The sequence below is a fragment of the Camelus bactrianus genome, chromosome X (genome assembly GCF_048773025.1).
Source record: "Camelus bactrianus isolate YW-2024 breed Bactrian camel chromosome X, ASM4877302v1, whole genome shotgun sequence".
In the NCBI taxonomy this organism is placed as follows: Eukaryota; Metazoa; Chordata; class Mammalia; order Artiodactyla; family Camelidae; genus Camelus; species Camelus bactrianus.
The window spans coordinates 113,529,385-113,541,063 of NC_133575.1; the positions used below are offsets into that span (position 1 = coordinate 113,529,385).

The 11,679-nt window shown below is 49.8% G+C and overlaps 1 protein-coding gene across 1 annotated transcript; it reads left to right on the forward strand.

Moving 5' to 3' along the window:
- The first annotated feature begins 9,760 nt into the window (after nucleotides 1–9,760).
- On the forward strand, nucleotides 9,761–11,190 carry LOC141573270 (melanoma-associated antigen 8-like). The gene has a single exon (XM_074359373.1). It carries the CDS (start codon nucleotides 9,770–9,772, stop codon nucleotides 10,775–10,777), a length of 1,008 nt encoding a protein of 335 aa, XP_074215474.1. The 5' UTR covers nucleotides 9,761–9,769; the 3' UTR covers nucleotides 10,778–11,190.
- The last annotated feature ends 489 nt before the right edge of the window (nucleotides 11,191–11,679 follow it).

Genomic DNA, 11,679 nt, shown 5'->3' on the forward strand with positions numbered 1-11,679 from the left:
GCACGTTGCCAGCCCGCCGGCCTTGTGGGCGTTACTGCAGAGGGCAGGGCAGGAACGTGCTGTGGAGTAAGCCAGAAAGAGAAAGAAAAATACCATATGAGGTTGCTCGTATATGGAATCTAAAAAAAGAACATAAATTCAAAACAGAAACAGACTCATAGACATAGAATACATACTTGTGGTTGCCAAGGGGGCGGGGGGTGGGAAGGGACAGACTGGGATTTCAAAATTTGTAGATCTTGACAGGCATATATAGCATAGATAAACAAGATTATACTGTATAGCGCAGGGAAATATATGCAAGATCTTGTGGCAGCTCACAGCGAAAAAAAAATGTGACAATGAATATATGTGTGTTCATGTATAACTGAAAAATTGTGCTCTACACTGGAATTTGACACAATATTGTAAAATGACTAGAACTCAATAAAAAATATGGAAAAATTCCCAAACAATTAACAAAAGGACAATAAGAATCTACTGATTGATAACCTCTTTAATTGTGCAAGAACTAAATACTCCAATCATAGACATAGACTGGCTGAATGGCTACAAAAGAAGGCTCATGTATATATGCTGCCTACAAGAGGCTCAACTGAGATCTAAAGACATACATAGATTAAAAGTGAGGGGATTGAAAATGTTATTCCATGCAAATGGAAATAAAAACTAAGCCAGGGTAGCAATACTTGTATCAGACAAAACAGAATTTAAAACAAAGACTGTAACAAGACACAAAGAATTACAAAGTGATGAAGGGATCCATCCAAAAAGAAGATATAACATTATAAGTATATGTGCACCCAACACAGGAGCACCTAAATACAGAAAGCAATTATTAACAGACATGAAGAGAAAAATCGGCAGTAACACAATAATGGTAGGAGACTGGAACACCCCACTTCTATGAATGAATCGATCATCCAGACAAAAAAATCCATGTGGAAACACTGGCCTTAATGACACTTCAGACCTGATGGACTTTATATATCTATGTTATAAATAACTGTATGTGTATTTACACACACACACACACACACAGACACACACACGCACACACACTTCATCCCAAAGCAGCAGAATAGATATTCTTTCAAAGTGTGCATGGAACATTCCCAGGATACATTACAAGCTAGATCACAAAAAAAGTCTCAGCAAACTTAAGAAGATTGAAATCACATCAAGCAACTTTTCCCATCACAGTTCTTTGAGACTAGAAGTCATATACAAATAAACCCCTGCAAAACCCACAGACTGGTGGACGCTAAACAATATGCTATTGAACAGCCAGTGGGTCACTGAAGAAATCAGAGAGGAAATCAAAAATACCTGGAGGTAAATGAAAATGAAAACACAACCATCCAAAATCTATGGGACTGTAAGAGCAGACGCAGCTTTTGCAAGCATGTTCATAACAATGCACTTCTAAGGTAGATGGGTTAATGAAGTTGCCATCTGCTGTAACTTGCAGTGTGGAGAGTGAAAGATTTCGAACCTTTGAGTGACTTTTTTCTATTCTCTGATAGACATCTCTGGTGTATACTGGGCAAGACATAGATTGTCAGAAATCGTTAGAGTCTGGGGCACTTTTGTCTTACTGAGAAATAATTGACATACCTTACCATCACCCTTCTAAAGTGTACAGTTCAGAGCGGCTTTTAGGAACTGCACACATTTTTGTATCCATCACTGCTATCTAATTCCAGAACATTTTCATCATTCCGATTTGACTCTATAAATTTTACAAAAATCTTAGAGAACCAAAATCACAAAGATTTTCTCTTATGGTTTCTTCTATAAGCATTCTAGTTTTCATCCATACAGTTAAGCCTATCTTCATTTTTGAGGTGTGGGTTGAGATCTCTGGTTTTTGTTTCTCAGTGTTTTACACACACACACACACACACACACACACACACACACATACGTACACACACATCTCAGACACACACACACACAGACACACATACATGTCCAATTATTCTAGCATAATTGGATTGCTTTGCAACTTTTGTTAGGTCTATTCTGGACTTTCTGTTATGTTCATTTGGCCCATTTGACTGGCCCTTTGCTAATAACACTAGGGACTGGCCAAGTATGGCTAATAGTCCAAACTCCTTCTGCCACCTATTTCTGTAAGCAAAGTTCATATTGGAACACAGCAATGCCTCTTCATTTACACGTTACCTATGCCTGTTTCTGCACTACAACAGCAGAGTTGAATAGTTGCAACAGAAGCTATATGACACACAAAATCTACCAAAACCACATGAAAAGATTGCACCCCCTGTTATGTAGTAAAGTCTTGACATTAAATTGTGTGGGACCTTTGATACTGATACTCTCTTTTCATAGTTGTTTAGACTGTTCTAGTTCTTTGACTTTACATAAAGACGTTACTCATAATACATTTGGGAATCAGACATTTATATTTAGGAAAAAATCCTGCTGGAATTTAAAAAATATACTGTGGTAAAATTCATACAAAATTAACCCATTTAAAGTGAACACTTCAGTGGCATTTAGTTGTGCAACCAAGACATCTACCCATTTCCAAAACATTCCCATCACCCCAAATGGAAAATTCTTGCCCATTAAGCAGCTTCTCCCTGTCCCAAGCCCCTGGCAACTAGTAATCTAACTTCTGTCTCCATGGATTTCTCTAGTTTCAATATTTCGTACACATGGAATCATACAATATATGACCTTTTGTGTCTGCTTTATTTCACTTGGTATCATGTTTTTGAGGATATGACCATATCATAGCATATACCAGACTTCATTCCTTTTTATGGCTGGATATGATTCCACGGTACATATGTATCTATATACACATACATATACATACATACATACATACATATAGATAGATATATAGCTATAGCTATAGATATAGATACATGACACAATTTGTTTATTCATTCCTCCACTGATGGACTTTTGGGCTGTTTCCACTTCTTGGCTCTTGTGAAGAGTTGCAATGAGCATGCGTGTACACGTACTTGTTTGAGTATCTAGTTTCAAGCCTTTTTGGTAGATACCTAAGAATGGAATTAAGGGGTCATATGTTCATTTCTACGTTTAGCTTTTGAAGAACTACCAAACTGTTTTCTTCCTGCTGGGATTTTCCTTGTGATCGTGATGATTCTATAGAACAACGTGAGGATAATTAACATCGTGACAATATTGACTCATGATTCATGAAAACCACACATCTCTCTATTTATCTCTTTCTTGATGACTTTCATCAGTGTTTTGTGGTGTTCAGCATACATATCTCACACATATTTTGTTGGACTTATACTAAGGATTTCGTTCCACGTTTCTCAGTTCTTAGTTATAAGTGACATTGATCTTTTTTTCCAATTTTCAATTTTAAGAACAATGATAGTGTACAAAAATATATAATTAACATTTCTGTATTGTTCTCATGTCCAGTGACCTTGCTAAACGCACTTAGGAATTTTCTAGGCAGATGTTGATGTCATTTTCTAATAGGGACTGTTTTGTTTTTCCTTCTCCTATCTGTTTATCTTTTTTTTTCTTATACCTGCTTCATTACATTGGTCTAGACTTCCATGTCTTCTACGCCTCGAAAGAATTTGCTTAAGAATGTACACCCTGGGCTTTTGTAAGTCTTAGAAGGAAGTCATTCAGGCTTTTACTATTAAGTATGAGGTTAGCTGTAGGATTCGTTGTTTGTGTGTTTGTTTTGGTATTTGAATCAAGGCGTGAAAGCTGTATAAACATCCAGGCCAAAGTCACTCACACAGAAAAAGACCCAAATCAAATGAAAAACATAGTCAACATAGCAGTGAAATAAACAGACAGTCTGTCTTAGTCTGTTTGGGCTGCTGTGACAAATTATCATAGACTGCAGACCTTATAAAAGATAGGAATTTCTTTCTCACCGTCCTCGGGCTGGAAGTCCAAGTTCAGGGTGCCAGCATGGTTGGGTGAGGTCCCTCTTCAGGGTAATAGACTTTTCCTGGTATCTCCCGTGACAGAAAGGGTGAGGGACCTCTCTGAGTCCCTTTGATAAGGCACTAATCCCTTTCAGGAGGGTTCTTCCTTTGTGAAATTAATACTTCTCAAAGCTCAAAGGTCACACATCCTAGTACGATCACATCAGGCGTTAGAATTTTAGCATATGAATTCAGAGGGACATAAGACAGACCAGAGCACAGGCTGTGTTCAAGACGTGAACACTGAACATTATAAAAATACTTCCATGTGTAAATCCCTGTGTTAACAAATCCGCAGAGAAAAAAAGTTTTGATCAGGTCAACGGAGACAGAAAAGCCTTTGAAAGATATTCAGCACAAGTTCATGGTAGGAACTTTAGCAAGGTAAGATTGGAAGGTAAATTTCCTTTCCTACAGTTGGCAGCAAGCATACAGAAATGTGAAATGTTAGAAGCATTCTTGTCATGAACAGGTCCTAAAAAGATGTGATCACCTCCGATTTCTGAAGCTGCCCTGAAACGGAAAGCCAGAGCTATGGATATCAAAATAAATAAGAAATACATATATTGAAAAGAAAGAATGAATGTTCCTCGTCGCAACATGATGACGTATCTAAGCAGATTCAAAGGAATGGGCCCATGGAAGAGTCAAATGAATATGAGGTTTCAGAGGAATAGTGGATGGAAGATCACCACAGCAAAACCAAGAGCCTTGCCATACAAAAGCAATGACTATTTAGAACATGTAACAGAAAAATACCTCAATTTATAACTGCAATAAAAGTTAAATGTTAGCTAAAAAGAAGCCTAACAAATATGTATACAAGGTCTTGACGGAGGCGTTATACAAGTTTCCTGGTAGATTCAGGCTGAAGAGCTCCCCAAAAGAGCAGTATGCCATATCCACTGATGGGGAATAAACTGTTGTGACCGTATCAATTCCCCTTTTTCTTTTCTTTCTCTTTCTCTCTTTCTTTTCTTTTTTCTGTCTTTTTCCCCCCACAGATTTAGTGCTATAAGTTTATCTGCCAAGATGACAGTCAATCTTGAGATTTTGTCTTCCGTTTCCAAAATCAACCCCGGAAAAAATTACACGGGAGAATGAAATTAAGTGTGTGTGTGTGTGTGTGTGTGTGTGTGTGTGTCTGTGTGTGTTGGATAAAAGCAGATGGCAGGATGGGTAAGAGGAAAAGTTTAAACTTCTACCCTTGTTTCACTGTGAAAATTGGGAGAGAGCTCAGCATCTCTGGCCACAGAGGCCAGAAGCCATGGGGAAATATCAGGGCAGTGTGAAGGATGGGATGATTAAGGGCAGCGGAATTTGTGCTAATAACCACCTGAAATCACCTTAGTGGATGAGGCCTGTCCTTTTCAAAATTGACCATTTAAATAGCAGAGGAAGTCTGGACAAGAAACAAGAGTATGGAGCATCGGAGTGAATCAGGCAGCCTAAGAGTGGCTATGCTTTCCGGAAACTTGGTGAGATGTAAAATGTATTTCTGACTCTGAATGAGGCTTCAGAGAATGAAAATCAGTGCTCTGAACTATGAAATGTTAGATAACCTCGAAAGAGCAGGACGTCCCCAAGTCCGGCTGCTCAGCCGCTGCCTTTTAGAGGGAAACGTTTCCGAAGTCTGGCTGGCTGGTGCTTCTTCTCTGACCCTCCGCGGCGGTCAGGGGCGCTGCAGCTCCCCACCCAGCATGGAGTCTAGGACTCAGAGTCATTTTCTGCAAGGGGTGCATCTGAGACACAAGCTCAGAGCTGACAGGGAGGGAGCCGGCCCAACCAGCATTTCATCAAGGACCCAGGAGCCAAGTTAGGAACTTCAGGAGCAAGTAATGAGGAGGGGCATCTTCCCCAGGGGGTCCGAGGAATCCAGCCTGGACCTGATTTCAGCCCTGGGAGACCCCGAGGCATGGCGTCTGGATGTGATGTGCCCTGACTTCTGCCTGGGAGGTCTGAGAAAGGTACGGGCCTGGGTCTGGGAGGAGGCTCCAGACTGGCACAGAGGAAGCCCAGCCCTACAGGGAGTCAAGGTAGGGGCCTGAGGGAGGACGAAGGCCCCACAGGATCCGTCTCCGCCCTAGGGGATCCTGGCCAGGCTTCTCGGGGGACTAGGAGGAGGAGGGCCTGGTTCTCAGGGAAGGCAATTCAAGTGGGCAGAGGTAGGGCCCAGGGCCTGATAGGACCCAAGGTGAGCATGCGGATGGAGAAATGAGGGCGTGGGGTGGGGTGACCCAGAGAAACCTGCCCTGCTGAAAGCCCTAGGAGGCACATGGCAGCGAGCCCTGACTTCCGCATCCGGGTCTCAGAGGGAGGGGGGACTTAATTTAGAGAGGGGGACCTCAAGGGGGCAGAGCGGAGACTCGCAAGTCCTGCCAGGAGTCAAGGTGAGCACTCTGAGGGAGGACTGCGGTGACCCTGGACCCCAGAACAGAGTCTGTCCTGGGAGGCCATAGGGTGGAATGACCACAGGCACATTTCCTGACGTCCGGGCTCTCAGAGGCACTGGGGACCTGGTATGAGGGGCGGGGCCTCAGGTGGGCAGAGGAGAGACTACAAGCCACCGGAGTCAAAGTGAGGACCCAAAGGGAGGACTGCGGTGACCCTGGACCCCAGAACAGAGTCGGTCCCGGGAGGTCGTAGAGCGGGATCACCTCGGGCAGCGTTTCCTCACATCCGGGTCGCGTCTCAGAGCGAGCGGGGACCTGGTATGAGGGGCGGGGCCTCGGGTGCGCTGAGGGCAGAAACCCAGTTCCTGGCGGGAGGCACAATGAGGAACCTCAGGGAGGACTGCCGAGACCCTGGACACCGGAAGAGAGGGGACCCCACGATTTCTACCTCGGCAGGCCCCGGGTGGACGAGCACATGGCAGCGTGCCTGGACTTCCGCATCCGGGCCTCGGAGGGACTGGGGCGCTGGTATGGGGGGCGAAGCCTCAGGTCGGGAATGCGGAGCTGAGGGCCTGTCAGGACAGTAAGCAAGGACTGTGAGGGAGGACTGCGGGACCCTGGACCCCAGAACAGAGTCGGTCCTGGAAGGTCATAGGGCGGGATCACCCCAGGCCGCATTTCCTGACATCAGGGTCTCGGAGAGACTGGGGTCCTGGTTTGAGGGGCGGGGCCTCAGGTGGGCCGAGGTGAGAATCCCAGTTCCTGCCAGGCATCAAAGTGGGGACCCGGAGGGAGGACTGAGGGGACCCTGGACCCCAGAAGAGAATCGGTCCTGGAAGGTCATAGGGCGGGATCACCCCAGGCCGCATTTCCTGACATCACGGTCTCGTCTCGGAGAGACGGGGGTCCTGGGATGAGGCGCGGGGCCTCAGGTGGGCAGAGGGGAGACCACATGCCGCCTGAGTCAAGGTGAGGACCCTGAGGGAAAACAGAGGGGACTCAGGGCCCCAGAAAAGAGGCCATCCCACATAAATGCGCCCCTACTTTCAGCCGTCCAGAGACCCCAGGGCAGAATGAGCCTGCTTAGAGGGTCCTGACTTCCGCTACCCGGTCTCAGAGAGACTGGGGACCGGGTGTAAGGGAAGAGGGGGGCTCAGGTCTGCGGAGGAGAGAATCTCAGGTCCCGCTGGGTGTGAAGGTGACGACAGCGAGGGAGCACTGAGGGACCCTGGACCCCAGAACAGAGTCAGTCCTGGGAGGCCATATGGCGGGATGCCCACAGGCGGCATTTCCTGACATCCGGGTCCGAGACTCAGAGGGACTGGGGTCCTTGTTGGAGGGGCGGGGCCTCAGGTCGGCCGAGGGGAAAATCCCAGGGCCGCCGGCAGTCAAGGTGAGGACCCCGAGGGAGGACTGAGGTGACCCTAGACCCCACAACGGAGTCTGTCCTGGGAGGCAGTAGGGTGGAATGACCACAGTCGCATTTCCCTGAACATCCCGTACTCAGAGAGACTGGGGACCTGGTATGAGGGGCGGGGCCTCAAGTGGGCTGAGCGGGGAATCCCGGTTCCTGGCGGGAGTCACAGTGAGGACCCTGAGGGAGGACTGAGGCCCAGGACTCCAGAAGAGAGGGGACCCCAAGATATCTACCCCAGCAGTCAGCCCTTGGAGGCCCCGGGCGGACGAGCACATGGCAGCGTGCCCTGACTTCCACAACTGGGCCTCAGAGGGACTGGGGACTGGGGACTGGGGCGCTGGTATGAGGAGCGAAGCCTCAGGTCGGAAATGCGAAGCTGAGGACCTGTCAGGACAGAACGCGAGGACTGTGAGGGAGGACTGCGGTAACCTTGGACCCTAGAACAGAGTCGGTCCTGGGACGTCATAGGTCGGGATCACCTTTGGCAGCATTTCTTGACATCCAGGCTTCAGAGAAACTGGACCAGATTTCAGGGGCGGGGCCTCAGGTGAGCTGAGGGGGGAATCCCAGTTCCTGCCGAGAGTCAAGGTGAGGTCGCAGAGGGAGGACTCAGGGGACCCTGGACCCCAGAAAAGAGTCAGTCCTGGGAGGTCATAGGGCAGGATGACCACAGGTGACATTTCCTGACATCCCAGTCTCTTAGAGAGTAGGGTCCTGGTATGAGGGGCGGGGCCTGCAGTGGGCAGAGGGGAGACTACATGCCGCCTGACTCAAATTGAGGTCCCTGAGGGAAGAGGGAGGGGACCCAAGACCCCAGAAAAGAGGTCATTCCACATAAATGTGCCCCTGCTGTCAGCCGTCTTGAGGGCCCAGGGCGGGATGAGCCCAATCGGAGTGTCCTGACTTCTGCAACTCGGTCAGAGAGACTCGGGACATAGTGTGAGGAGGGGTGGGGGAGGTCCTAGGTCTGTGGAAAAGAGAATCTGAGGTGCCAGTGGGAGTGAAGGAGACGACCGCGAGGGAGCACTGAGGGACCCTGCATCCCAGAACAGAGTCAGTCCTGGGAGGCCATAGGGCGGGAGGACCTCAGGCAGCAGTTCCTGAAATGAGGGTCTCGGGGGGACTGGTGTCCTGGTATGACGGGCGGGGCCTCAGGTGGGCTGAGAGGGGAATCCCAGGTCCTGCCAGGAGTCAAGGTGAGGACCCGAGGGAGGAGTAAGGGGACCCGAGACCCCAGAACAGAGGGGACAAAACCGATCCTGCCCCTGCTGTCAGTCCTGGGAGGCCCCCAGGCAGGATGAGCACACGTGGTGTGTCCTGACTTACGCATCCAGGGCTGAGAGAGGCCGGGGACTTGCTATAAGGAGGGGCCCTCAGGTCCTTGGAGAGCAGAATCCCAGGTCGCGCTTGGAGTCAAGGTGAGGACCCTGAGCTAGCGCGGACAGAACCTCCCACCCTAGAAGAGTGGGAACCTGCCAGAGCCCAGGCCTCCTGCCAGCACGCGGATCCAGGGCTGTGCCACCGTGTAGACCCGAGGTCTCCCCTCCTTTCTCTTCCAGGGTCTCCAGACACCGGGATGTGAAAGCCTAGGTCTGAGACACGTGTCCTCGGGTCACAGAGCACAGGAGGCCGACAGTGCCGGGTGAGGTGTGGGCCCTGAGTGTGTACCCGGGGGCTCCCGGAACAGAGGGGACCCTACAAGGCCAACATCCACTCCACACACCCCCTGTCGCCCCCAGAACCTCAGGCTGTGCCGGCTGCACCCTGAGGAGTTGCCTCACTTCCCCTGTCAGGTTCACAGACGACCGTCCACCAGGAGAGCCCCTGTGAGGCCGAGGGCACCCCTGAAGAGGAGACCTGTAAGTCGCCTTTGTCAGAGCCCCTCAGGGTGGGTTTCTCAGCCCGAGCCACTGGCATTCCCTTTCTTCCCCAGGCCCGTGGGTCCCCATCTGTCATCCCTGCCTCCACTCCTGTCGGCGCGGACACCAGTCGTCATGCCTGGGGTTCAGATGAGTGACCTCCACCAGACTGAAGCCGACTTTCAGGACCCAAGAGAGGCTGAGGATGTGGTGGTTGCGCAGGAGATTGGGGCTGAGGAGGTGGCGGATGCATCCCCCATGTCTCCCTCATCCTCTTCCTCCTCCTCCCCCTCCCCCTCCTCCTCCGTCCTGTTCCTGGACACCCTGGAGGAGGTGGATGATTCTGGGACACCCAGTGCCCCGCAGAGCCCTCGGGGTGTCTGCTTCTTCCCCGCTGCTGACGACGCCGCCCCTCCATGGAGCCAGTCGGAAGACAGCACCTCCAGCAGCCAAGATGAGGAGAGGCCCAGCACCGGCCAGGACCCCGCAGATGCCGAGTCCTCACACCCAGACCCACTCCATTTGAAGGTGGCTGAACTGGTGAGCTTCCTGCTCCTGAAGTACCGCTCAAAGGAGCCGACCACAAAGGAAGACATGCTGAATGCGGTCCTCAGAGATGACCAGGACCACTTCCCTGTGATCTTGAGCCAAGCCTCTGAGTGTCTGCAGCTGGTCTTTGGGGTGGATGTGAAGGAGGTGGACCCCAGGGAGCACTCGTATGTCCTGGTCCCCACCCTGGGCCTCACCTGTGACGGGATGCTGGGCGATGGGCAGAGCATGCCCAAGAACGGCCTCCTGGTGATGCTCCTGGGTGTGATCCTCCTGGAGGGAGAGTGCGCCACTGAGGAGAAGATGTGGGAAGCACTGAGTGTCATGGGGGTGTATCCCGGGAGGGAGCACTGCATCTACGGGGAGCCCAGGGAGCTCATCACCAACGTGTGGGTGCGGGAGGAGTACGTGGAGTACCTGCAGGTGCCCAACAGCGATCCCCCTCGCTACGAGCTCCTGTGGGGGCCCCGGGCCCACGCGGAGACCAGCAAGCTGCAAGTCCTGGAGCATTTGCTCAGGGTCAATACAAGGAATCTCAGTTCCTTCCTGTCCCTGTCTGAAGAGGTGTTGAGTGATGAGGAAGAGTGGCCCTGAGCCAGACTTGCAGCCGGGCTCCTTCCAGGCCCCTGTCCGGCAGCTTCTCCTGTCGGGCCGGAAGTGAGTCCATCCTTCACTGTGTGTTTGGAGAGCGAGCAGGCAGCCTCCTAAGGGGTGACAGCCCGGGCCAGTTGGGGGGACACGGTGTACAGCATCTCTGGGCTCCTCCCATCCCTTATGATGACATGGAAATTGATCTTTGTTTCCTGTAGAAATTTTTCAGTGGTGTTCCTTGTATCAGAAGATTTAATAAGCTTCACTATCTAACTTTGTCAATGACATTAATCACAATGTCTGTATCCTTATCCAGTTCAAACACAAGAGTTTTGCTGTTTTGTAAAACAAGTTATAAATCTCCCATCTTATTGTGTCATCCTGAACAAGATAACATGGAATTAGAATTTGGGGGAGCAATGAGAAGAAAATGTAAGAATAAATTTGATGGGGTTAAGCATTCCCCATCAATTTCTAGCTTCTTATCCCATTGTGTCTGTCATTCTGTAAAACTAAGATATCCATGTTGAGTTGGATTTGCATGGGCTATTGAAGAACGTGGAGAAAATCAATCTGAATCAGTAGGATCCCTGCTCCCCATCTTATTTATTCCACAGACATTCACTGAGCCTCTGCTCTCTGGTGGACCCTGTGTTAGTAGTGGGGACACTAGGAAAAGCAGGACGCCCCACACCTACAATGATAGTCTCGGAGCCGCAGTCACATCAGGAAGATGGTGAGATGTCCCTTAAGTCCCATAGAGCAAGTAAAAATGGGGTGAGGCGGTGGGAGTCTGGGAATGAGCACTCAAGTATAGGTGCCAGGAGCCTGGGCAGTTGGGGGCCTTGGGAAGCTGGGGGTCCTTCTGTGGGAGGTGTTGGTAAAGTAGCTGGGTGGTGGCGGCG